Source organism: Polistes fuscatus, unplaced genomic scaffold (genome assembly GCF_010416935.1).
Source record: "Polistes fuscatus isolate 324 unplaced genomic scaffold, CU_Pfus_HIC Scaffold17, whole genome shotgun sequence".
In the NCBI taxonomy this organism is placed as follows: domain Eukaryota; kingdom Metazoa; phylum Arthropoda; class Insecta; order Hymenoptera; family Vespidae; genus Polistes; species Polistes fuscatus.
In genome coordinates this window covers 1,256,835-1,279,971 of record NW_025113075.1, presented here as the reverse complement: position 1 = coordinate 1,279,971, position 23,137 = coordinate 1,256,835, and the positions used below count along the sequence as shown (strand labels likewise).

General features: G+C 31.4%; 8 protein-coding genes across 9 annotated transcripts; all 8 read right to left on the bottom strand.

Annotated features, from left to right (window-relative positions):
- Window positions 1–61: 61 nt before the first annotated feature.
- LOC122515056 (odorant receptor 22c-like) lies at window positions 62–2,251 on the bottom strand. Its single transcript, XM_043632217.1, has 5 exons — window positions 1,434–2,251; window positions 1,052–1,151; window positions 823–933; window positions 312–467; window positions 62–198 (listed from the first exon to the last, which is right to left on the bottom strand). The coding sequence occupies exons 1-5, from the start codon at window positions 2,228–2,230 to the stop codon at window positions 145–147; spliced, it is 1,218 nt and encodes a 405-aa protein (XP_043488152.1). The 5' UTR covers window positions 2,231–2,251; the 3' UTR covers window positions 62–144.
- Window positions 2,252–2,681: 430 nt separating this feature from the next.
- On the bottom strand, window positions 2,682–4,940 carry LOC122515055 (odorant receptor 9a-like). The gene is made up of 5 exons (XM_043632216.1): window positions 3,553–4,940; window positions 3,345–3,444; window positions 3,141–3,251; window positions 2,860–3,015; window positions 2,682–2,791 (listed from the first exon to the last, which is right to left on the bottom strand). The coding sequence occupies exons 1-5, from the start codon at window positions 4,374–4,376 to the stop codon at window positions 2,738–2,740; spliced, it is 1,245 nt and encodes a 414-aa protein (XP_043488151.1). The 5' UTR covers window positions 4,377–4,940; the 3' UTR covers window positions 2,682–2,737.
- Window positions 4,941–5,426: 486 nt separating this feature from the next.
- LOC122515054 lies at window positions 5,427–7,347 on the bottom strand. Its single transcript, XM_043632215.1, has 5 exons — window positions 6,343–7,347; window positions 6,155–6,254; window positions 5,960–6,070; window positions 5,638–5,793; window positions 5,427–5,573 (listed from the first exon to the last, which is right to left on the bottom strand). The coding sequence occupies exons 1-5, from the start codon at window positions 7,155–7,157 to the stop codon at window positions 5,520–5,522; spliced, it is 1,236 nt and encodes a 411-aa protein (XP_043488150.1). The 5' UTR covers window positions 7,158–7,347; the 3' UTR covers window positions 5,427–5,519.
- Window positions 7,348–7,774: 427 nt separating this feature from the next.
- Window positions 7,775–9,724, bottom strand: LOC122515050 (odorant receptor 4-like). Of its 2 annotated transcripts, none has more exons than XM_043632211.1 (5): window positions 8,814–9,724; window positions 8,629–8,728; window positions 8,383–8,493; window positions 8,027–8,182; window positions 7,775–7,863 (listed from the first exon to the last, which is right to left on the bottom strand). In XM_043632211.1, exons 1-5 carry the CDS (start codon window positions 9,665–9,667, stop codon window positions 7,810–7,812), a joined length of 1,275 nt encoding a protein of 424 aa, XP_043488146.1. In that variant the 5' UTR covers window positions 9,668–9,724; the 3' UTR covers window positions 7,775–7,809. The 2 variants fall into 2 exon arrangements, with proteins under 2 accessions (XP_043488146.1, XP_043488147.1); XM_043632212.1 differs by having other exon boundaries at window positions 8,027–8,177.
- A 609-nt stretch (window positions 9,725–10,333) lies between these two features.
- On the bottom strand, window positions 10,334–12,276 carry LOC122515332 (odorant receptor 83a-like). The gene is made up of 4 exons (XM_043632648.1): window positions 11,266–12,276; window positions 10,872–10,982; window positions 10,542–10,697; window positions 10,334–10,434 (listed from the first exon to the last, which is right to left on the bottom strand). The coding sequence occupies exons 1-4, from the start codon at window positions 12,274–12,276 to the stop codon at window positions 10,384–10,386; spliced, it is 1,329 nt and encodes a 442-aa protein (XP_043488583.1). The 3' UTR covers window positions 10,334–10,383.
- Window positions 12,277–12,609: 333 nt separating this feature from the next.
- On the bottom strand, window positions 12,610–16,760 carry LOC122515331. The gene is made up of 10 exons (XM_043632647.1): window positions 15,934–16,760; window positions 15,766–15,865; window positions 15,385–15,495; window positions 15,163–15,318; window positions 15,033–15,079; window positions 13,744–14,553; window positions 13,556–13,655; window positions 13,366–13,476; window positions 13,033–13,188; window positions 12,610–12,703 (listed from the first exon to the last, which is right to left on the bottom strand). The coding sequence occupies exons 1-10, from the start codon at window positions 16,758–16,760 to the stop codon at window positions 12,650–12,652; spliced, it is 2,472 nt and encodes an 823-aa protein (XP_043488582.1). The 3' UTR covers window positions 12,610–12,649.
- A 682-nt stretch (window positions 16,761–17,442) lies between these two features.
- Window positions 17,443–19,350, bottom strand: LOC122515330 (the record flags this gene model as incomplete). Its single annotated transcript, XM_043632646.1, has 5 exons — window positions 17,443–17,496; window positions 17,608–17,763; window positions 17,977–18,087; window positions 18,247–18,346; window positions 18,563–19,350. Coding segments are annotated over 5 exons (1,209 nt in total), but the record flags the coding sequence as incomplete, so codon positions are not given.
- Window positions 19,351–20,829: 1,479 nt separating this feature from the next.
- LOC122515329 (odorant receptor 45b-like) lies at window positions 20,830–22,741 on the bottom strand. Its single transcript, XM_043632645.1, has 5 exons — window positions 21,938–22,741; window positions 21,620–21,719; window positions 21,350–21,460; window positions 20,994–21,149; window positions 20,830–20,883 (listed from the first exon to the last, which is right to left on the bottom strand). Exons 1-5 carry the CDS (start codon window positions 22,732–22,734, stop codon window positions 20,830–20,832), a joined length of 1,218 nt encoding a protein of 405 aa, XP_043488580.1. The 5' UTR covers window positions 22,735–22,741.
- Window positions 22,742–23,137: the final 396 nt, after the last annotated feature.

The following is a 23,137-nucleotide window of genomic DNA, read 5'->3' as shown; positions in this document are numbered from 1 at the left end:
TACATAAAGCACATAAAAATAACTCGACTATGATTTTCTAGAAAAATTCTAATTGTCGATTACTAAGAAATTCATACAACCGAACGTGTATGATATCGATTACTCTTGTTTCATTCGTTTTAAAAATGTTTTCAGAAACTTTCCTTAAGTAGTCACAGTTCGTAGCATATTTAAATAAGCAACCGATGCTTTGATGACCTAAACGAATATAATAATAATTATTATTTTTATTATTGTTGGAATATTTCTAGGATTTTTACTACATTCAAAAATTCGTAAAATTTGTATCGTTTGAATTATTAATTACTCACGTCACCGAAACTACTGATCGATAATTCGACAAACTTTCCAGCAGTTAATTTTATCGAGGACGACGACATTGCGATAATTAAAAGTAACGCAAGACTTTTCTTTCCTTGAAGTCGATACCAATCGATCATATAAGTTGCTTCCGCTACTTTTTTGCACTATTTATATATAATATTTTTATGATTTAATCATTTTATTTTTTGCATTTTTCTTTCCTTTAAATTTATGTATTAAGGTAGTTTTAAAGAGTTACGAATTGTTTTCTCGAAAGAAATTACGGACAATGATCGAAAGATATTTTTATATTAATAAGAAATTAACGTAAATTACATTTTTTCATTTACCAAAATTTATAACAATTCCTCTCTCCCTCCCCTTTTTTTCATTTTTTAATTAGCGCAAAAATGAAGTTGAAAATTAGTTTCTGAGAAAACAATTTGTTATCTTTCGTATATTTTTTTTTTTTTAACTAGCCTAATACATAAAATTATATAAATTTGCATATAATTCTACCTCTTCGGCAAGAAGTTCACCAATATAACAAAATATAAATATATTATATGCAAAAGAGATAATCAGTGCAATATATGTCAAATCAGAGACCATGTCTCCTTTATCCCAACCCTGTAAAAATTGGAAAAGACTGTTACATTTTTGGGACTTGGTTTCAGAAATTGAAAGAAGAAAATTAATGTGAAAAAATGGTAATATTAAAATATAATAATGATTTATACAAGCATACCGCAATAAGATTATATCCAAGCAAACATATGTTCAATGTGCATCCTAATACTTCAACGAGAGAAATTTCTTGCAAAAGTTCTTCGGTAAATGCAACAAAACTGAAAGAAAAATACTGCAAACGTTACACTCATTGGTAACTATTTTGTTCAAATTAAATTACAGGTAAAATATTTCATGAAATATTCGTATAAGAATCGTAGAAGAAATTATTTTTGTATAACAGAAAACATCCTATTAGTTTATCCAAATTTAAGCAACAATGTAACATAGTTTAAATAATATAAATTGAAAAGAATGGTTAATTCAAATTATCAGCCCACATTTTCTTCTACTTTTTAAATCGACAATATTAAATACAATAAATATATCAAATATTTTACCTGAGAACACGTACGTGTTGTTGAACAATATCGGTTAATCTATCATTGATAGTATCATCTTCATCCGGTCTACCATCGACAAGATTATCCAAACAGGACATCATGATTTTCAATTGACCGCATGCGTGTAATGCAAAAACTGCAGCCAAACTGCAAGCACCCACGGTTACGGCGTTCATGACAAAACCGCATAGACATTCTAATGGTATCATCAATTCGTTTGCTGGACTTTGACGAGCGTCAACGAAAATCTTCGACATGGGATAAGCTAACGGTTTGAAAGTATAATTTCCAATGACAACTTTAGCCGATGTTATGGGTAACACAACTTGATAAAAAAAAACACCGCTGTAAGTGAATGCAGCTGATACTATTACGATACGACGACCGAAAAGTGCACTGTCTATCATTATTTGTCGATCACTTTCGCGTTTAACATTTTTCCAATCGGTTTCCATATGATTAACGCAACGTATAATATTTTTCGTACGTATTACAAACAACCAATACTTAGCCAATACCATCAAACAAAAACTTATTGGTCCGATTGTTTTCAATTTCATTTCCACGTTTTTTTCGTCTACCAAAATGTAAAGCGACGCGGATATTAATAAAAAACCAATCAAGGATGTACATATTACATTTATTATACGATACAATATTATTTCCATCCAAGATACGTTTACCGGTGCCGGCCAAACACCTATTTGTTTCAACAACAAACGATTCAATTCTATACTGTAATCCAAATCCCTTTTGTAATTTTGATTTTGTATAGATGCCCATTTGTTGACCATTTTCTATGATCAAAACGATACATACTGAAACACTTTACAATTTACTTCTTATTTTTTTTTTCTCTCGTGACCGGTTGTATTAGAAGGGGAATGAATGCGCAAACGCAATATTAGGGGCGGTGCTATATGACTATATGGTGGTGATTGACTACAACTACGAGTGGGTGGATTTCTTGCTCTCTATTTCACATGACTTTCGTCAGTATAACTCGTAACTGTGCTCAATTACTTGCTTCTGCATTGTCTGCTCTTCCGATAATCGTAAGTTTTTCTTTTCAATATTATTTTAACGTAAAATCGAACCTAATTATTTTCAAATGTTTCTTGTTTTTACGTTGCACAATATTAGACAATATCATTTAAATTTGATTGGTATCTTTTTGAATGAACGTAAAGAAACATTTTGTTAATGACAGTGACTACTGTTGCTTTGTTTTCATCTACATTTTTTTTTCGTATTACTTTTTTAGATGATTAATAAATTACAGATGGTCCAAGCCAAGTTGATTAATAAGTGAAAGTACGTAACATATTTAAATAAGCTGTCGCCGATTTGATAACCTAAACGTTAAACATAAAGATTAATGACAAAATTGGGGATAAAGGTTTGATACGAAAATATTACTTACGCTGCAAAAACAGACCAACGACAGTTCGAATAATTTTCCGGCGGTTAATTTTAATGGGGCGTTTGACACAGCTATGAGAAGCGTCAAGTCGAGGGCTTTTTTTTTTGGCAAACGATACCACTTTATCATGTAGGAAGTCACGCCAACATTTTCACACTGTCAAAAGTATTGAACGGTTATGCATTATGCATTATGTTTGTAAAAAGATCATTTTTTTATTGCATAAGAATCGTTCAGGCAACAAAACGTATATTCTAACGAAGTATAAAAAATATGCGTACCTGTTCAACAAGTAATTCTCCGATGTAACACAGTATGAAAATGTTAAAAGTAAATGAGATCAACAATGAACAATAAGTCACCGTTCCAATTGTTTCCCTATGTTCCCATTCCTGAAAGTAATTAAACGTTGCAAAGTATACGATTGTTTGAAAAACAAATTCCTTTCTAATATTTCAATTAACATAAATTTGTGATTTTCCTACCATCATCATATTATATCCCAAAAAGCAAATATTCAACGTACATCCTACCAATTCGACGAAACAAATCTCATTGAACAATTTTTCGATTTGTGCTATAAAACTAAATAAAATGATAAATTTTCATCTCGACAGATCGATTAGATTTAAATAATAATTCTGATTGCTTTTCAGTCAATCGTAATTATCAACAATAAAAAATTCAACTCACTCGAGTATTCGCAAATGATGTTCAACGATGTCACCCAATCGTTCGTCAGAAGAATTAAGATTACTTTGTTTCTCACCGACAACGAGATCGTCCAATTTCCTCATGAGAACTTTGAATTGTCCGCAGGCGTGCGTGACGAATATGCATAACAAACTGCAAGCACTTATAGTAATCGAATAAATAACGTAACCTGCTAAACATTGTAGAAATTGGACGATCTCAAAGTAAGGACTAGTTCTTGGATCGATGAGTTTCCGATAAATCGGGAAAGATGGTACTCTAATGGTTTGATTATCAATAATTTCAGTTCTCCTAGCACAAAGTGGCATCACGGTGCAGAAAAATATTCCAGCGCCGTACATGAATGCTGCACAGGAGATGACCAACGATCTACCAAATTCTGCATTCTCAATAACGATCTTACGATCCTCTTGTAAATTTGCAGCGCGTTCCCAATCGGATCGAACATGTTTGACACATTTTGCTATGGCCATTCCTCGTGACGTTAAAATGTAATATTTGATAGCTGCCATAACGCAGAAACTTAGGGGACCTATTATCTTAATTTTTGTATTGAGTACACTCTCACGAACAAGAAACGTGACCAGTGCACAAGGTATCAATAAAAATCCTATCAAACAGCTGCTGATCGTTGTCAAACTAATGGAAATCATTTTTTCTAGAAAAGTAACGTTCAACGAAAGTGGCCAAGCACCGATCGATTTTAAAAACAAACGACTCAATTGAATACTGTAATTCCAATCTTTCGTTGGTAATTCTGTGAATGATTTTCTTTCGGGTAATGTGGGTGGTAAGTTCTGCATGATGCGAATCGTACGGAAACAACGTACTCACTGAAACAAACCTTTTATGCTTAGTTAGATTGATTGATTCCATAGGATTCTACTTCTCGCGCATGTGCAACCATATGATGAAAGGATTGGGGAAGTTATTGTGTAGTTTTATTGAAATGTCATATCCTTCTGTTGGTTAGTTTACTCTCTCCCTTCAAAGGGCGTGCATATACGTGTTGAGGAAACGTAAAATTACGAATACTAATAACACTTCTATTTCGAAGGGCGTATACATGCGTGTTGTATTAATTGTCTTTACAAAACTTCAAATATTAATAGAAGATTTGGTAGAAAGTTCTGCGACAGAAATATGCAATCATTTCATATTTTTTTTTTTAAATATACTGAAGAAAAAAGGGTTCATTCGTGATGGGGTAAATTTAATTACACCTGTCGGAAATTCGTTCGAATTTTTGTTAGCAATTAAAGGGGATAGATACTCGTATAATATTTTTTAAAATAATACACATGTTTATTTATGTACGATTAATGTAATTTTATAATTATGATCAGTTGAATTATAATGATGTTTCAGTTTTGTTTCGTTATTTTCTTTCTTGATATTTTATTTGTTTATCATTTTACGTGGGTTTCTTTTATGTTTGATATTTAAATATGCAAATGATGTTTGCACGACCTAAAACAATAATCGTTTGAATGGAATTTTATGATATTACTTATACTATTATAATTGTTAAATCAATGTTTTTCGTGTGCTTTGTATATTCGCAAATGTTAATTTTTTACAAATATATTTAGCATAAAATCGATTGAATTTTACAGATGTTATACAAATTTCTCACGTTGTTGAATGTTGTCATACGCAAGGGAATAATTTTTCCAGCAGGAAATCCAGTCGTCTGGTATAATCGTAAGTTTATTTTTTCTACATAATTAAACGTAAAAACAAACATAATCATTTTAAGATATTCATTTTTATATACCGTACAACATTAATAAAAATAATTATTTATCGATTATTATGCGTATCTTATAAATAAAATTTTGCTGATTATTTTTTGATTGATTAATAAAATTCTTTTAAAGACAACTGTTTGTTTTATCGTTTCGTTATGTCATTGATAAATCATAAATAGGTCCACATCAAATTGATTAATTAGTTAAAGTACGTAACAAATTTAAGTAAGCTGTCGATGATTTGATAACCTAAACATTAAACATTACAATTAATGGAAAATCTGAATAACAATTAAAAAAATATATTACTCACGCTGCAAAAACTGGCCAATGACAATTCGAATAATTTTCCAGCTGTCAATTTTAACGGTGCGTTTGATACAGCGATGAGAAGTGTCAAGTCGAGTGCTTTCCTTTTTGGCAAACGATACCACTTTATCATATAGGAAGTTAAACCAACATTTTCACACTGTCAAAAGAATTGAACAGTTATGCATTATGTTCGTAAAAAATAATAATAATATCGGGTAGCTCAAAAAGTTCGTACCGATTGATATTTCAAATTGCATACGAGTCGTTCAGGCAATGAAATGCGTGTCATAATGAAATATAAAAATTTCAAAAAATATGCATACCTGTTCAGCAAGAAGTTCTCCGATGTAACACAGTATGAAAATGTTAAAAGTAAGTGAGATTAACAATATACAATACGTCAACGTTCCGATTGTTTCGTTATGTTCCCATTCCTGAAAGAAATTGCAGAGCAATACGATTGTTTCAAACAAATTCTTTCGAGTATTTCAACGAACATGATCTCATCATTTTCGTACCGTCATCAGATAATATCCTAAAAAGCAAATATTCAACGTACATCCCACCAATTCGACGAAACAAATCTCATTGAACAGTTCTTCGATCCGAGATATAAAACTAATATAAATTATGACTGAAATTATTTTTTTCAGAAATAATTATTGTCAATCCGATCGAATCGTCATTTAAACAAAGTGCAACTCACTCGAGTATTCGCAAATGATATTCGACGATGTTTCCCAACAATTTATTAGACGAATTAAAATTATTTAGTTTTTCACTAACAACGAGATCGTCCAATTTCGTTTTGAGAATTTTGAATTGTCCGCAGGCGTGCATGACGAATATGCATAACAAACTGCAAGCACTTATAGTAACGGAATAAATAACGTAACCAGCTAAACATTGTAGAAATTGGACGATCTCAAAATGAGGACTAGTTCTTGGATCGATAAGTTTTCGATAAATCGGGAATGATGGTGCTCTTATCGTTTGATTATCAATAATTTCAGTTCTCTTAGAACAAAGTGGCATCACGGTGCAATAAAATATTCCACCACCGTACATGAATACTGCACAAGAGATGACCAACGATCTACCAAATTCTGCATTCTTAATAACGATCTTACGATCGTCTTGAAACTTTGCAGCACGTTCCCAATCGGAACGAATATGTTTGATACATTTGGCTATAGTTATTCCTCGTGACGTTAAAATGTAATATTTGATAGCTGCCATAACGCAGAAACTGAGTGGACCTATCATCTTGATTTTTGCATCGAGACTACTCTCACGACCAAGAAACGTGACCAGTGCACATGGTATCAATAAAAATCCTATCAAACAACTACTGATCGTTGTCAAACTAATGGATATTATTTTTTCCAGGAAATTAACGCTCAACGATAGTGGCCAAGCACCGATCGATTTTAAAAACAAACGATTTAATTGAATACTGTAATTCCAATCTTTTGCGATTAATTTGTGGTCGGTTAACGTGGTGGTGGTTTCTTTCAGCATGATGCGAATCGTACGGAAACAACGTACTCACTGACACAAACCTTTCATGCTTAGTTAGATTGATTGATTCCATAGGATTCTACCCCTCGCGCATGTGCAACCATACGATGAAAGGATTGGGGAAGTTATTGTGTAGTTTTATATTGAAATGTCGTATCCTTCTGTTGGTTAGTTTACTTTTTCCCTTCGAAGGGCGTGTATATATCGTAATGATATAATTGTCTTTGTAAAAGTAAACATATTCTGAGAAAAAATGTCGTTAGAAAGTTGAAACACCAAGAATATTATTCAATTATTTATCAATTCGCGAGTAACACGCATCCCAATCATAGTTTTCTCATTTTATTACGAATATAACGAAGAGGAAAAGGGTTCACTCGTGATGGGATAATTTTTGGTATACCTGTTGGATATTCGTTCCAATTTTTATTCGCATTTAAAGGTGATAGATACTTGTATAATATTGTTTTAATTAAAGTTTAAAAATTTATTTACGCACTATTGAGATGCAATTTTATAATTTTAATAAATATGTATATGCATTTACATCTAATTATGTTATTTTTTTTTTCTATATGTTTTTATTCGTTATTAATTATACGTGAGAGTTTCTTCTAATTTTTATATAATTGCTAGATTTATTTTAATTAGTTTAGATTACGACCTTGCGTAATATGTTTAAATATGCAAATGATGTTTGGACGACCTAAAACAATAATCGTTTAAATTATAATTTGATGACATTTCTTAGATTATTTTTTAGTATAATATTTTTTCTCTTTATTCTATTCGAAAATTCAGATTTTTTAAAAATATTTTTAGCACAAATTCGATTTAGTTATACAAATGTTATTATAAAAATTACTCACGTTACTGAATGTTGCCATACACAAGGGAATGATTTTTCCAGCAGTGAGATTGGTTACGCGTGATGATCTTAATATAATCAGTGCTATACTTAACGGTGATTTTCCAGGTAGATTGTACCAATTGATTAAATATGCTTTTATACCAATCAATCTGCACTGTTAAATTCGATTCAATATAAAAATTAAATGAAACATATTTAGTAGAAAATTATGTCAGATGTGTGTGCAGGATAATTTTGATGCTTTTAAAAGATGTTTTTAATCGTATTAGAATATAATGTTCAACAAATTCTGATATTAATAATATTAATAGATACGATAATGTTTAGTATAACATAATAAAAATATATTTTTACCTGTTCCGACAGAATATCACCGATGTAACAAAATATGAAAATATTATACGCTACGGATACGAATATTGTACCATATATAGCAGTCGTTCCAAATTCATTTTCATTAAATTGCTGTTAAACAATTAAAAAACTATTCCAACGAAAGAAAGTAAAACAATTGCTACAGTTAGAATTAAAACGTTACATGCAAGTATTATTTGTTCGATAAACAAAAAAAAGTAAAACAACCATAAAGTATTTACCTACTTTTATGCAGTAATATCCTAAGAAACACATATTGAACACCGAACCAAATATTTCAACGAGACATATAAAATTTAATGTTTTTTCTATCCAAGTGACGAAACTGTAATTAAAAATCAAATGATGATAATTAATATTTTGCAATGTTAAAGAAACATTTTGTTCGAAAGAATATTTAAATGCAATACTTGAGAATACGTAAATGATGAACAACGATGACACCGATTTTCTGTTGAGTCGAATCATACGCGTAATCGATATCATCTACCAATGATTCCAACCATAATCTCATAATATTTAATTGGCCACAAGCGTGCATGACAAACATAGCTGCTATGGCAACAGCTCCAACACTTACGGAATTAACGATGAACGTAACAACGAATTGTAACAAAAGTATAACTCGATATGCCATAGTGTAACTGATATCCCAAATTTCATTATAAAATGGATAAGGTAAATGGTAAATGGAAACACTGTCGTTACCGACCAATTCGATTACAGGTGTAATACCTTTGAAAATGTTAAATGCAAATATGCCACCGTGCATGAAAATTGCACTGAAACATACGATAAAACGGCCAGTTTTCACGCAACTCAGCATTGTTTCACGTTCCTCGATTTTGTTGATCATTTGCCAATCTATTTCTATGCGATCAACGCATCTACGAATATCGTTGGATCTGATTAAAAGTGTGCAATAACGGATTAACGATAACGACCAATAACTCAGGGGTGCTATTGTTTTCAATTTGACTTGTGGATCTTCTTCCTCGAGTAAGATATTCAATATGCACGATATTATTGAAAATATTAAAATTCCAATACACGTTAGGAATAAAATTAATGAGAAAATTTTAATTGTCGTTGATGATGTCCTAGGATAAGGCCAAATACCAATTGGTTTTAAAAGCCAACGATTTACTTGCAAACTGTAGTTAATGTCAGCTTTATAATTATGATTTAGGTTGATCTTATCGTTAGTAGTCGTCATGATCGCGTTAGGAAACCTTTCGCAAGACTGAAACTGAAATTTTCTCATCAGAACGCTTATAGCTATCTCTTACTTCGATTATTATTGTCTATGGTATAGCGCTTGCGCGAGTTTTGATGTATGTTGGATTGGTCTGAGTAATCGGTTATTTTCTTATGGACAACCATACGCGCTTTTACCATACGCCGAGCTATAATCTTTCACTTGACAGATTTGATCAGTTATTATTATTCGATTCGTTTTGATTTTAAATGATATGTGTGTGTGTGTGAGGTGTGTGATAATTTTTGTATTCAACGAAACTGAAAATTTGATTTGTTTTATAATGTTTCTTCTCGTTCGATATATTTTTATACGGTGAAACGATTTGTATCGTTTTAAATTATATATTTTCATTATATTTGTTGCAGATTGAAAAATTTACTGGTGATGATTTAATCGAAATAAAATTAGTGGAATTTGATTAGGTATTAGTTGTAAATGAAGTCTAGTCCAAGTATTGGAAATTTGTCGAGAACTAAGTTTGAGTATAATACACCTTATATATGTGAGTATAATTTTATTATATATAAGTTTTCTTGATTTTTAATTGATATATAAAAAAACATAAAAACATACAAAAAAATGTTGAAATCGCGGTTTATGATTTATAAAAATGTTCGTCATTACGTCAATACTTAATTTTATTCTAATAAAATGTCTATTTTCTTTTCTTTTCTTTTTTTTTTGTGTATAAAGATAATTCGAAACTACGTTTAACAAGTTTACGTCATTTTTTGTAGCATATTGAAGTAAACAGCAGACGATTTAATTACCTAAAACATTCAAAGAACACAAATTCACATTACCAGATTAATCGTCAGCCACATATATATTTTCTATCTTCGTTCATATTATTTATTATAATTTAATAATTACTCACATCGCCGAAAGTGATAATGGATAGTTTCATAAACTTTCCTGCAGTTAATCGTACCACGGAATTGGATCTAAGTATAATTAAAATAAATCCGCGTGCAGTATTAACAGGAAGTAGATGCCAGTCGCACGCATAAGCAACGTCACCTACTCGAAGGCACTATCAACAAACCTAATTTTGATATATTCAATCAACGTTACCGAAAATTAGGATAACTCGATGAAGAACAAAAGAAAGGAAAGAAAATTTACAAGAGAAAAGAAAAATTAAAACGAATCAATTAGATAGGGAAAAAATTGGAAAGAAGAAAAAAAGTAAAAGTAATCAAACTACCTGTTCCGAAAGTTTTTCACTAAGAAAACAAAATACGAAAATATTGAAAACCATGGAAACAAATACAAGAAAATATCCTATGGTATTTTTCGTATCGTTATTCTCCCATTCCTAAAAAATTGACGAAATTTTTTAAAAAATGATACAATTGATAAGAATAATATCCGTGCTTATGTTTCTTATTTTGTGAAATATCATTGACAAAATGGATATATATATATATTTAAAAGTGTTTAATGTTACAACGCGTAGTTGTAAATTAATATTCTTTACTTTAATCGTAAAAATTGGTAATAACGATAATAATTATGACGAAGTTTTAGTTACACAGTATAGAATAAAATTGACATAAGACAATCTCGTGTAAAGAATATTACATCGAATTTAGGCATACCGTGATACAAAAGTATCCCAACAAGCACATATTCAACGTGCAACCCAAAAGTTCGACCAAACAGATACGATTAATCACGTTTTCGATATAATCGATAAAACTGTAAAGAACAAACGATTTCCTCGTATTACGTTTAATTCTAATATAAATGTTAATAATTACAGTACTTTCGTACCTCAATGTTCTAACGTGTAGTCGAACAATATCTGTCAATTGATAATTACTGGAACGAATAGAATCAACGAAAGAATCATTAATCCATGCCATAGTTATCGTTAATTGACCGCAAGCGTGCATTACGAAAACTGCAGCTAAACTGCAAGCGCATACGACGATTGAACTAGTTATAACTGCGGAAAACAATTGTAAAGTATAAATAATTTCGTATGTCGGATGAAATCTGGTGTCGGCTAATTTACTGTAACAGGGACACGGCAAGGGATGCAAATAAATCGTACGATTTTCGATAACAACGGGAATAAGTGCCATTCCTCGTACGAGACTGTAAATCAGAATACCACCGTACGTGAAACTCGTACAAATGAGAATGAAGTAACGTGCTTTGTTAGCATGTGTTAACATAATATTACGATCTTTAGATCTTGTAATGATACGCCAATCATTTTCTATATGATCCAAACATCGTTGAACGTTTCCACGATGATGCAAAATATAACTGTATTTTATTATACTCATTATCCAATAGCTCACTTGTCCTAGTGCTTTCATTTTAGTTTGCAAATTGTCTTCCTCTATAATTGCGTACAACGTACAAGGTATCAATGTAAAGCACATTAAAAAATATGAAATTACGATTATTATCATCGAACGTAATTTTTGAAAGAAATTTTGTTTCTTCAACGATCGCCAAGCACCCATTGATGTTAATAACCAACGTATCAGTTGAACACTATACTCGTTGTCGTTTATGTAACTAACATTCATTTTGTTAACTTCAATTGAATTTATCTTCAATTCTTCGTTCATGATTCTTCTTCTACGGAAGCACATTGGCTACTGACCGACAATTATCTTTTATGTTTCTACCCTTCTGTTTCCACCACCCTGCTCGCAATACCTAATCTATACGCTTGCGCGTCACGATACTTTTTTTTTGTCCATGGACAGATTAATAAGAACAAGAGTAGTTTTAGTTACGCAGATCGATATTCGCGATTTCGTAACTTATGCGATTTACTATGCTTATATTAGTACCGATAATAGAATAGAAGAAATTGTTTTTTTTAACTTGTGTCGAATGATAATCCAATGATTTGTTTTTCTCTAACGTTATTTTACATTTTTATTTTTCTCATTAAGAAAAAATGTTCTTTTCTCAAATTTCATTAAATTCATCTTAAAATAATAATCGTTTACTTTCATTTTATTCGGTCAGCGTTCTCAACATGTTCAAGTATGCGAGTGACGATTTGATTACCTGTAAAAAAAAATATATAAAATGTATAAAATATTTGTTACGTGTGCAAAGTATGAATTGTTGAAACGGTGATCAAGTTTTCCTCGTATTTTAATGTAAAAGTGAAGAACAATGGTTTTATAATATTTCATGGTTGATGTTTAGATTCGATTAATATTATAGTATCGTTATGCGAAATTAAAAATCATTTATCGTTGAAATACGAAGAAACTTTTTCCCCCGTTCAAATATGACATATCACGTTGTTCGATAAATTCGTGAGATTTTGTTTTAATTTTTAGAGCATAGATTTATTGGACAAAATAATATTAATATAATATTATACTTACATCACCAAAACTAGTTAGAGATAATTCAATAAGATATCCTGCGGTTAGATTTTTCGATGAACTGGACATTGCAATGATCAAGACAAGGCTACGAATATTTTTCCATGGTAATCGGTACCAGTCAATCATGTAGGAACTTTCTCCTACTTTTTGGCACTGTTACAGGATTTCTTTTGACTATTCTGTGATATAGATCGATTACTATCTTAATTTTAATATTGTTAAGTATAATACTTTTAATCGGAAGGAAAAAAAAACAAAAGAAAAATAACAAAACTAATCCAATTGAAATGATTTGATATAATTCCAAAAAATGTAAGATTGTAATTTTACCTGTTCGGCAAGAAGTTCACCTATGTAACAGAATATAAAAATATTAAAAGTAACTGATATGAATAGTATGATGTACGTTACACGACCCATAGTCTCGTTGTATTGCCAACCCTGTAAATATAAAAAAATGAAAAATATCATTTTAAATACCCTCGTACAAGTAATTAATTAATTTCAATTATTTATTTACAGTGATGCAGTAATATCCAAGAAGGCAAATATTCATGGTACACCCAACAACTTCAACCAGTGATATTTCATTCAACACTTCCTCTGTGAGTGAGATAAAACTGAAAGGTAGATAAAATTTAGAATAAAAATGATTTAGATGCGAATGAGACGTCTTGTTAAAAAATTTGTCTTTTTAGTTTGACTTACTTCATTGCACGAACATGACGTTGAATGATATCAGCGAGCCTTTGTTCAACGGTATCAAAAGAATCCTGACGACCGTCGATCAAATTTTTCAAACATATCGTAATAACTTGCAATTGTCCGCAAGCGTGCATGGCAAAAGTTGCAGCAAGTCCGCAAGCACCCGCTGTAATCGAATGGGCGAGAAATCCTGAAACACATTGAATACCAAAGAATATTTGATTGACGGGTGTACGACGCGTGTCAACGATGATCCTTGCAACTGGATAAACGAGTGGCCTGTAAGTTAGATTGGTGTCATCTTCGATAACGAAACCTCTTGCAAAAGGTACGGCGATGTAATAAAATGCAGCACTGCTGTACATGAAGATTGCACAAACGATGACTATGCGACGACCGACATTAGCATTATCTTTCATTACTTTAATATCCTCCAAGTGTCGAACTTTTTTCCAATCCAATTCGATGTACTCGAAACAACGACGAATATCATTTTCCTTTAACGTCAAAGCACAGTATTTTATTATCGCCATTAAACAAAAGCTCAATGGTCCGGTAAGCCGTAATTTGTCGTAAGTATCTTTGACTTCCAACGACAAATGCAATCCGCATGGTATCATCAAAAATATAATTAAACCGTAACAAATGAGATTGCTCAATCTGTGCAAATAAATTTGTTTGTAAGATGTCTCGGACGATTTGGGCCATGCACCGATCGATTTTAAAATCCAACGATTCAATCGAACGTTCAAATTCATCTCATCTCGATTATCTTGCACGATAACGTTCATCGTAGTTACGTTAGACATGATCGATTATATCCGAACGACCACTCGATCGCTACTAACTTACCATTCGCCACTTTCAATCGTACGAAGCTTACCTGACGTTACCTTCCACGAAGTAATCAAACTGCGCAAGCGTTTTTCAGTCGAGTCGTTTCTTTCCTTCGACAGGACTCGAGGGTAAAGCTTGTCGTCAGTGTAAATAATAACCTTCTAGGGTATACTTTACGTTCTAGGATTAGCAAATTTGTCGGTACGTATCGTAAAATTGTTCAAATAATTTTTACAAAAGTATATACATATATATATTCATGGTAAAATGTTGAATAGTTTATTTTTTTTTTCTCATGCTAATGGATTGGGTTTTTAAGGTAAAACGAAACGAAAAAAAAAGATTTTCATCCAGTCAATTTGTTTTTTCTTTCTCGTTTAAATCAATAAAATAATATATTGTTATTCGATTATTTTCATTTAGGTGTTTTCTGCTTGTTGGATACATTTTATTACGTCATTGCTCGTAACATATTCAAATAGGCGACCGATGATTTGATAATCTGTCATGTACAAATGAATTAACGTTTTATATGTTTTCTTTTTTTGTTTATTCGATTAATATATATTTAAAATTCATACGTACGTCACTAAAACTGCTCAAAGAAAGATTCATAAAATTTCCGGCGGTTAATTTCGTCGTTGTTCTTGACATCGCGATTAGAAGGATTAATGATCGTGACGTTTTTCTTGGCAAACGATACCAATCAATCCCGTAGGATCGTTCGCTTAACTCGTTTACCTAATACATAAAAGATATTCAATAAAATTGATAATTCAATGAATTTTTGTAAATAATTGAACTTACCTGTTCCATCAGAAGCTCGCCGATGTAACAAAATATAAAAATATTGAAAGTTATAGACGTTAGTATAATGGTATAAGTTAGGCATCCTAATATTTCAGTGATATCCCATTCCTGTAAAAAAATATTTTATTTGTATTGTACATGTCATTATTTTCAATAATTTATTTCTATTCACCATAATGCAATAATATCCTAGTAAGCACATGTTCAATGTACACCCAACAACTTCTATCAAAGATACTTCGTGTAACAAATTTTCAGTGATCGATATGAATCTGTAAAACGATGAATATTTTTCCAGGTAAAACAATTATTCTCGAGTGATAAAAAATGGTCACTTTTATTTGGTGTTGTCATCTCATTTTTTTAATTTCTATTCACCATAATGCAATAATATCCTAGTAAGCACATGTTCAATGTACACCCAACAACTTCTATCAAAGATACTTCGTGTAACAAATTTTCAGTGATCGATATGAATCTGTAAAACGATGAATATTTTTTCCAGGTAAAACAATTATTCTCGAGTGATAAAAAATGGTCACTCACTTTAAAATTTGAACGTGTTGTCGAATGATACTCGCCATTCTGCCGTCTACGTTGGAACACAAATCTTCTCTACCATCCAACAAATGTTCCAGCCAATTGATGAGAACCATAAGTTGACCGCAAACGTGCATCGTAAAAATGGCCACTAAACTGCAAGTACCGGCTGCTATCGAATGAGCAGCAAATCCGTAAAGACATTGAAGGAGAATAACTATTTCGTTTGCTGGACTGTAACGAATGTCTATGAGAAATTTAGTAACGGGAAATGGCGCAGGTCTGTAAGTAACGTTAACGTCAGGTAGAACAATTTTGTTACTCATAACAGGTAAAATGATATAATAAAATCCAGCAGCACCGAAAGTGAATACATTGCAAATGTTAACAAGACGACGACCCGAGTAAACTTTGTCGATCATTATTTGTTCGTCCTTTAAATTTTTAACACTTTTCCAATCCATTTCAATATACCCGATACACGATTGAATTTCTTTTTCGTGTAATGTCAAAAAGAAATATTTAAGAATAGCCATAACACAGAAACTCAGTGGTCCAGTAAGTCTCAATTTGTCATAGGTACTTTCGACCTCGAAAATCACGTAAGGACCGCAACATGCAAATACAAAGATCATGAGGAAATAGAAAATGCAACTTTTCAATCGACGAAAACACTTGTCTTTCCAAGAAACTTCAATGGAATTTTTGTTCAGTGGCCAGATACCCAATGGTTCCAAAATCCATCGATTTCCTTCCGTGGTCAAGTCTACGTACTTTTTGTAATCTTCGTAATCGTTCACGTAAGTTATTTTATTATCGTATTTGTTAGTCATTGTTAACAATGTCAGATCTCAGCTATCATTCGACTGTTACTAACATCTTCCTTGCATCAGTCGTATGTGCAATTGTTCTGCGCTTGCGTCAAACTTCTGGCTAATCTTTTTCCTTATATTTTTCTTCCCCTCTTTAAGAAGGGTTATAGTAATAGCGACTATTCAACTTTCTGATAGTTTACGAGAATGTTATTCGAAGACAATACCATTTCCGCGATAGGGATTGACCCCTTCTTATTCTTTATGATAACGCATGATATTTTTCCCCAGTTGCGTTCACATTTATATGGATTGACTATGTCTGTCTGTGTCTTTTTATACACGCACGATTTATCGATTACCAATCATCCTTTCAAAACGATAACCACCTTACGATTGATTTTGATTATTTATAATGCAGTTGCGTGTGCATGTGGGAATTTTTATTGCGTGAAAATGACTTAGATGTAAAGTGTATAGTAACGGTGAGGTTTTTTTACAAAGAATTTATTTTATTTACATGCAATTGCGGAATATAAACGTGGAAATGAATGATGCTTTAAATATGGTATTTATTAAAATAAAATTAATATACGGTCTCTTATAATTATTTTGTTTTTACTTTTTTTTGCGTTTTTTTTTTTAAAATCAAACAATCTTTCTATATTTAAAGTCTAATTTGTACTATGATCGGTAATTTATTCTAAATTGTAAACGTACGAAGCATATTCAAGTAGGCGCCAGCTGACTTGATCACCTGCATTTTAACGATACAATTGTGTATCGGAAAATAATCTTCCAAATCTCTCGTATTAATTTCATACAATGAAATTTTTATTTTCATTTGTTCGTTTTGTTATATACTTACGTCAGAAAAACTCCTTATAGATAAATCGATCAAATTTCCAGCAGTTAATCTGGTAGTCGAATTGGACATCATAATTATTAGAACAATTGCCAGATTTTTTCTGTCTGGTATACGATACCAATCAATCATGTAAGATTTTTCGCAAACTTTCACGGTCTGTTACAAAATCCTTGACATTAGAATCCGAGATTATTTTTTTTTTATTTTTTATCATAAATGTTTCAACGTAAAACGTAACAAACAAAATTCGCGCATATCTAATTTATTACACCCTAATGTAATGTAGTATTATTTATTTGTAAAAACGTTTTAAAACATTTTTGTTTCATTTTATAATAACAAAAAGAGATAGGGAAATAAAAGTAATACCTGGTCGGCAAGAACTTCACCAATGTAACAGAAAATGAAGATATTAAAGGTGATCGAAGTAAGTAATATTAAAAAAGTAAAAGTATCTAGTGGTTGCTTAATATCCCATGCCTGCAATATGTAAACGACGAAAAATATTTCTCCCAAGAAAAAAACAAATTTATGAAGTTACTAACCACGCTCGGAAATCAGTAGAAAAACTAATCAGATAGAAAACCAAAAAATAAGTAATACAACGATTTAGGTTTTTTGAAATATATATATGCGTACCATCATACAATGATATCCAAGGCAACAAATGTTCAATGTGCATCCGACGATTTCAACTAGGGATATTTCGCTTATAACTTCTTCTGTACGTTTAATAAAACTAAAATGTAAAAATGTACCTATTGACATAGATCCGTTGTTAATAACAATTGATGGAAACGATTTGTAAATAGGTACTTATTGTCAAGCTGCAAAATTTTCGATTACAATTTTGAAAATCATTAAAAAAAAAATAGACGGAAGGAAAAGAAAACGAAATTTAACACAAGGCACAAACAAGAAAAATATTTAGGCAAAAACAAGAGAGTAAACTGACCTAAATGCACGTACATGCTGTTCGACGATATCAGCCAATCTTTCGTCAAACGTGTTGGAAACGTTTTCTCTTCCGTCGACCAAATATTCGAGCCAGGAAACGAGAATTTCTAATTGACCGCATGCATGCATCGCAAGAAGGGCTACTAGACCGCAAGCTGCAACCGTTATGTTGTGTGCAACCAAACCGGAAAACAATTGAATCATATAAAATATTTCATTGGTCGGACTTATTTGTGTATCGGCTATTATTTTTGGTACGGGGTAAACCAATGGTGTATACGTTATATTTCTGTCCTCGTCCAATGCACGTCCATGTGCCATGGGTAATATAATGTAATAAAAAACAACACCACCGTACATGAAAAAGCCACAAATCTTGATCAACTTTCTGCCAAAGTTAGCGTTTTCTACCATTATCTTTTTATCTTCCAAATATTTAACATATTTCCAATCCATTTCGATGCAACCGATGCAATTTCTAATATCATTTTCACGAATAATCAAAAAGAAATATTTCATTGCTGCCATCAAAAAGAAACTCATTGCGCTGCCTACTTTTAATGAACTGTAAAAATCTTCCAATTCGAGAATGATAAACATACTTCCGAATACTAGAACGAAACTCAATAATATGTAACAGGTTAGGATTGTTAATATTTTAAGAAGAAATTCGAATCGCGTTGTTTGAGATGTTTTCATCGAAGGCCACGTTCCTATTGGTTTTGATATCCATCGATTTAACGAAATACTCTGATCAACGTCCCTTTTAAAATTGTTCAATGTTTTATTTTCCATGTAATATCGAAAATATAACAATTGCGCTATCGGGTTTAGTCGTTTCGATATTTTAAACGTTACACTGAATCATTTGAACTATTCAAGTGCTGAAGTATCGTCGAATGAATATATTCTGCGCTTGCGCTAATTTATTCCTCCCCCTATCCTATTTTTTTTTTCTTTCTGATGACAAACTTTGTTAAACTCTCTTCTGTTATTCGCTCGATATTTTCTTTCATTATCTTTTTTTTTTTATTCGTTCCAGGATTAAAAACCACGGTTGAGTGCTTTTCAAAGCAAAATAACTTTTCAACACCTTCTCCACTGACATAAGATGAGTAATTTTTGTATTATTAAAAATTCTCTTCACAATTTCTTCTTACATTTTTCAACTCTATTTATTATCTGTTTTCAGTTAATAAACTACAATGAGGAATACAACGACTGACGATTACTCAAGCGAAACTTTTTAGCGTGAGATTAAGAGTAAATTTTTACTTTCTTAGAAAAAGTGAAAAATGTGTGTGTATTCTTGCGCAGTGGAAGTTATTAAACTGTACGATCGGAGGAAGGAGACTGTAATACGATGAAGTATTATAGCCGTACTTCGTGTGTGAATACAGTCGGACTTTTCAGACCATTCAGGATACGATATCAAGGGTAACTTTTTTATACTTCTGTTTCTTATTTCTCTTTTTTACTCGTTTAAATCAATAAAATACTATTGTTATTCGATTATTTTCATTCCGTGTTTTCTTTTTTGAGATGCATGTATTTTACATTACTATTCGTAACATATTAAAATAGATGACCGATGATTTGATAATTTGTCATGTACAAATGAATTAATGTTTTATATGTTTTCTTTTTTTGTTTATTCGATTTATATATATCAAACTTCTTGCTAATCGTTTTCCTTATATTTTTCTTCCACTCTTAAAGAAGGGTTATAGTAATCGCAACTATTCAACTTTCTGATAGTTTACGAGAATGTTATTCGATGACAATATTATTTCCGCGATAGGGATTGACCCCTTCTTATTCTTTATGATAACGCATGATATTTTTCCCCACTCGCGTTTAAATTTATATGCATTAACTATGTTCATCGGATTTCTTTTCTACACTCAGGATTTATCGATTACCAATCATCCATTCAGAACGATAACCTCCTCACGATTGATTTTGATTAATCGTAATGCAGTTGCGTGTGCATGTGGGAATTTTTATTGCGTGAAAATGATCTAGGTGTAAAGTGTATGGTAACGGTGTGGTTTTTTTAAGGAAGAATTTATATTATTCACATGCAATTACGGAATATAAACGTGGAAATGAATGATGCTGTAAAAATTGTATTAATTAAAACAAAATTAAGATATGATTTTTTTTTTTAATTATTTTGTTTTCTATTTTCATTGCGTGTTCTTTTGAAATCAAACAATCTAGCTATTTCTAAAATCTAATTTGTACTATGATCGGTAATTTATTCTAAATTGTAAACGTACGAAGCATATTCAAGTAGGCACCAGCTGATTTGATCACCTGTATTTTAAAGATACAATTGTGTATCAGAAAATAATCTCCCAAAGTCTCGTGTTAATTTCATACAATGAAATTTTTATTTTCATTTGTTCGTTTTGTTGTATACTTACGTCAGAAAAACTGCTTATAGATAAATCGATCAAATTTCCAGCAGTTAATCTAGTAGTCGAATTTGACGTCATAATTATTAGAACAAGTGCCAGATTTTTTCTGTCTGGTATACGATACCAATCAATCATGTAAGATTTCTCGCCAACTTTCAGGGTCTGTTACAAAATCCTTGACATTATAATTCAAGATTATTATTTTGTTTGTTTAGCATAAATGTTTTAAAAACAAAATTCACGCATATCTAACTTATTACACCGCAATATAATCTCCCATTAATTATTCGTAAAGATGCTTATTAAAAGATTTTGTTTTTTTTTATAATTAACAAAAAATGGTAGGAAAAAAAAAGTAATACCTGCTCGGCAAGAACTTCACCAATGTAACAAAAAATAAATATATTAAAGGTGACTGAAATGAGTAATATTACATAAGTAACAGTACCGAGTGGTTGATGGATATCCCATTCCTGCAATATTTAAACGACAAACAATATTTCTACCAAGAAAAAAACAAATTTATGAACTTACTGACCACGCTCGGAAATCAGCACAAAAAATAATCAGATAGAAAACCAAAAAATAAGTAATACAACGATTTATTATTTATAAAATATATATATGCGTACCATCATACAATGATATCCAAGGCAACAAATGTTAAATGTGCATCCGACGATTTCAACTAGAGATATTTCGCTTATAACTTCTTCTGTACGTTTAATAAAACTAAAATGTAAAAATGTACCTATTGACATAGATCCGTTGTTTATAACAATTGATGGAAACGATTTGTAAATAGGTACTTATTGTCATGCTGCAAAATTTTTGATTACAATTTTGAAAATCATTAAAAAAAAAAATAGACGGAAGGAAACGAGAAGAAAAAAGAACACAAAGCACAAACAAGAAAAATTTTTAGGCAAAAAGCAAGAGAGTAAACTGACCTAAATGCACGTACATGCTGTTCGACGATATCAGCCAATCTTTCGTCAAACGTGTTGGAAACGTTTTCTCTTCCGTCGACTAAATATTCGAGCCAGGAAATGAGTATTTCTAATTGACCGCATGCGTGCATCGCAAGAAGGGCTACTATACCGCAAGCTGCAACCGTTATGTTGTGTGCAACCAAACCGGAAAACAATTGAATCAAATAAAATATCTCATTGGCCGGACTTATTTGATAATTGGCTATTATTTTCGGTATTGGATAAACCAGTGGTCTATACGTTATATTTCTATCCTCGTCCAATGCACGTCCATGTGCCATGGGTAATGCAATGTAATAAAAAACAACACCACCGTACATGAAAAAGCCACAAATCTTGATCAATTTTCTGCCAAAGTTAGCGTTATCTACCATTATCTTTTTATCTTCCGAATATTTAACATATTTCCAATCCATTTCGATGCAACCGAGGCAGTTTCTAATATCATTTTCACGAATAATCAAAAAGAAATATTTCATTGCTGCCATCAAAAAGAAACTCAATGCGCTGCCTATTTTCAATGAATTGTAAAAATCTTCCAATTCGAGAATAATAAACATACTTCCGAATACTAGAACGAAACTCAATAATATGTAACAGATTAGGATTAAAAATTTTTTAAAAATTAATTCGAGTCGGGTTGTTTTAGATGGTTTCATCGAAGGCCACGCTCCTATTGGTTTTAATATCCATCGATTTAACGAAATACTCAGATCAACGTTCCTTTTAAAATTGTTCAATGTTTTATTTTCCATGTAATATCGAAAATATCAATTGCGCTATCGTGTTTAGTCGTTTCGATATTTTAAACGCCACACTGAATCATTTGAACTATTCAAGTGCTGAAGTATAGTCGGACGAATATATTCTGCGCTTGCGCTAATTTATTCCTCCCCTATCCTATTTTTTTTCTTTGTGAAGACAAACTTTTCTAAACTCTCTGCTGTTATTCGTTCTCTATTTTTTCTTCATTATTCTTTTTTTTTTTTATTAGTTTCAGGATTAAAACTAACAGTTGAGTATATTTCTAAGCAAAAAATTTATTTGACGAGAAAACGACGAATAGCCGAAATTACTTTTTTTATTAAATTTTTGTAAGCTGAATCGTTTCTTATTAATTAATGTTTTTCGGTTTCAAAAAAACGTTAGCCTTGCTGG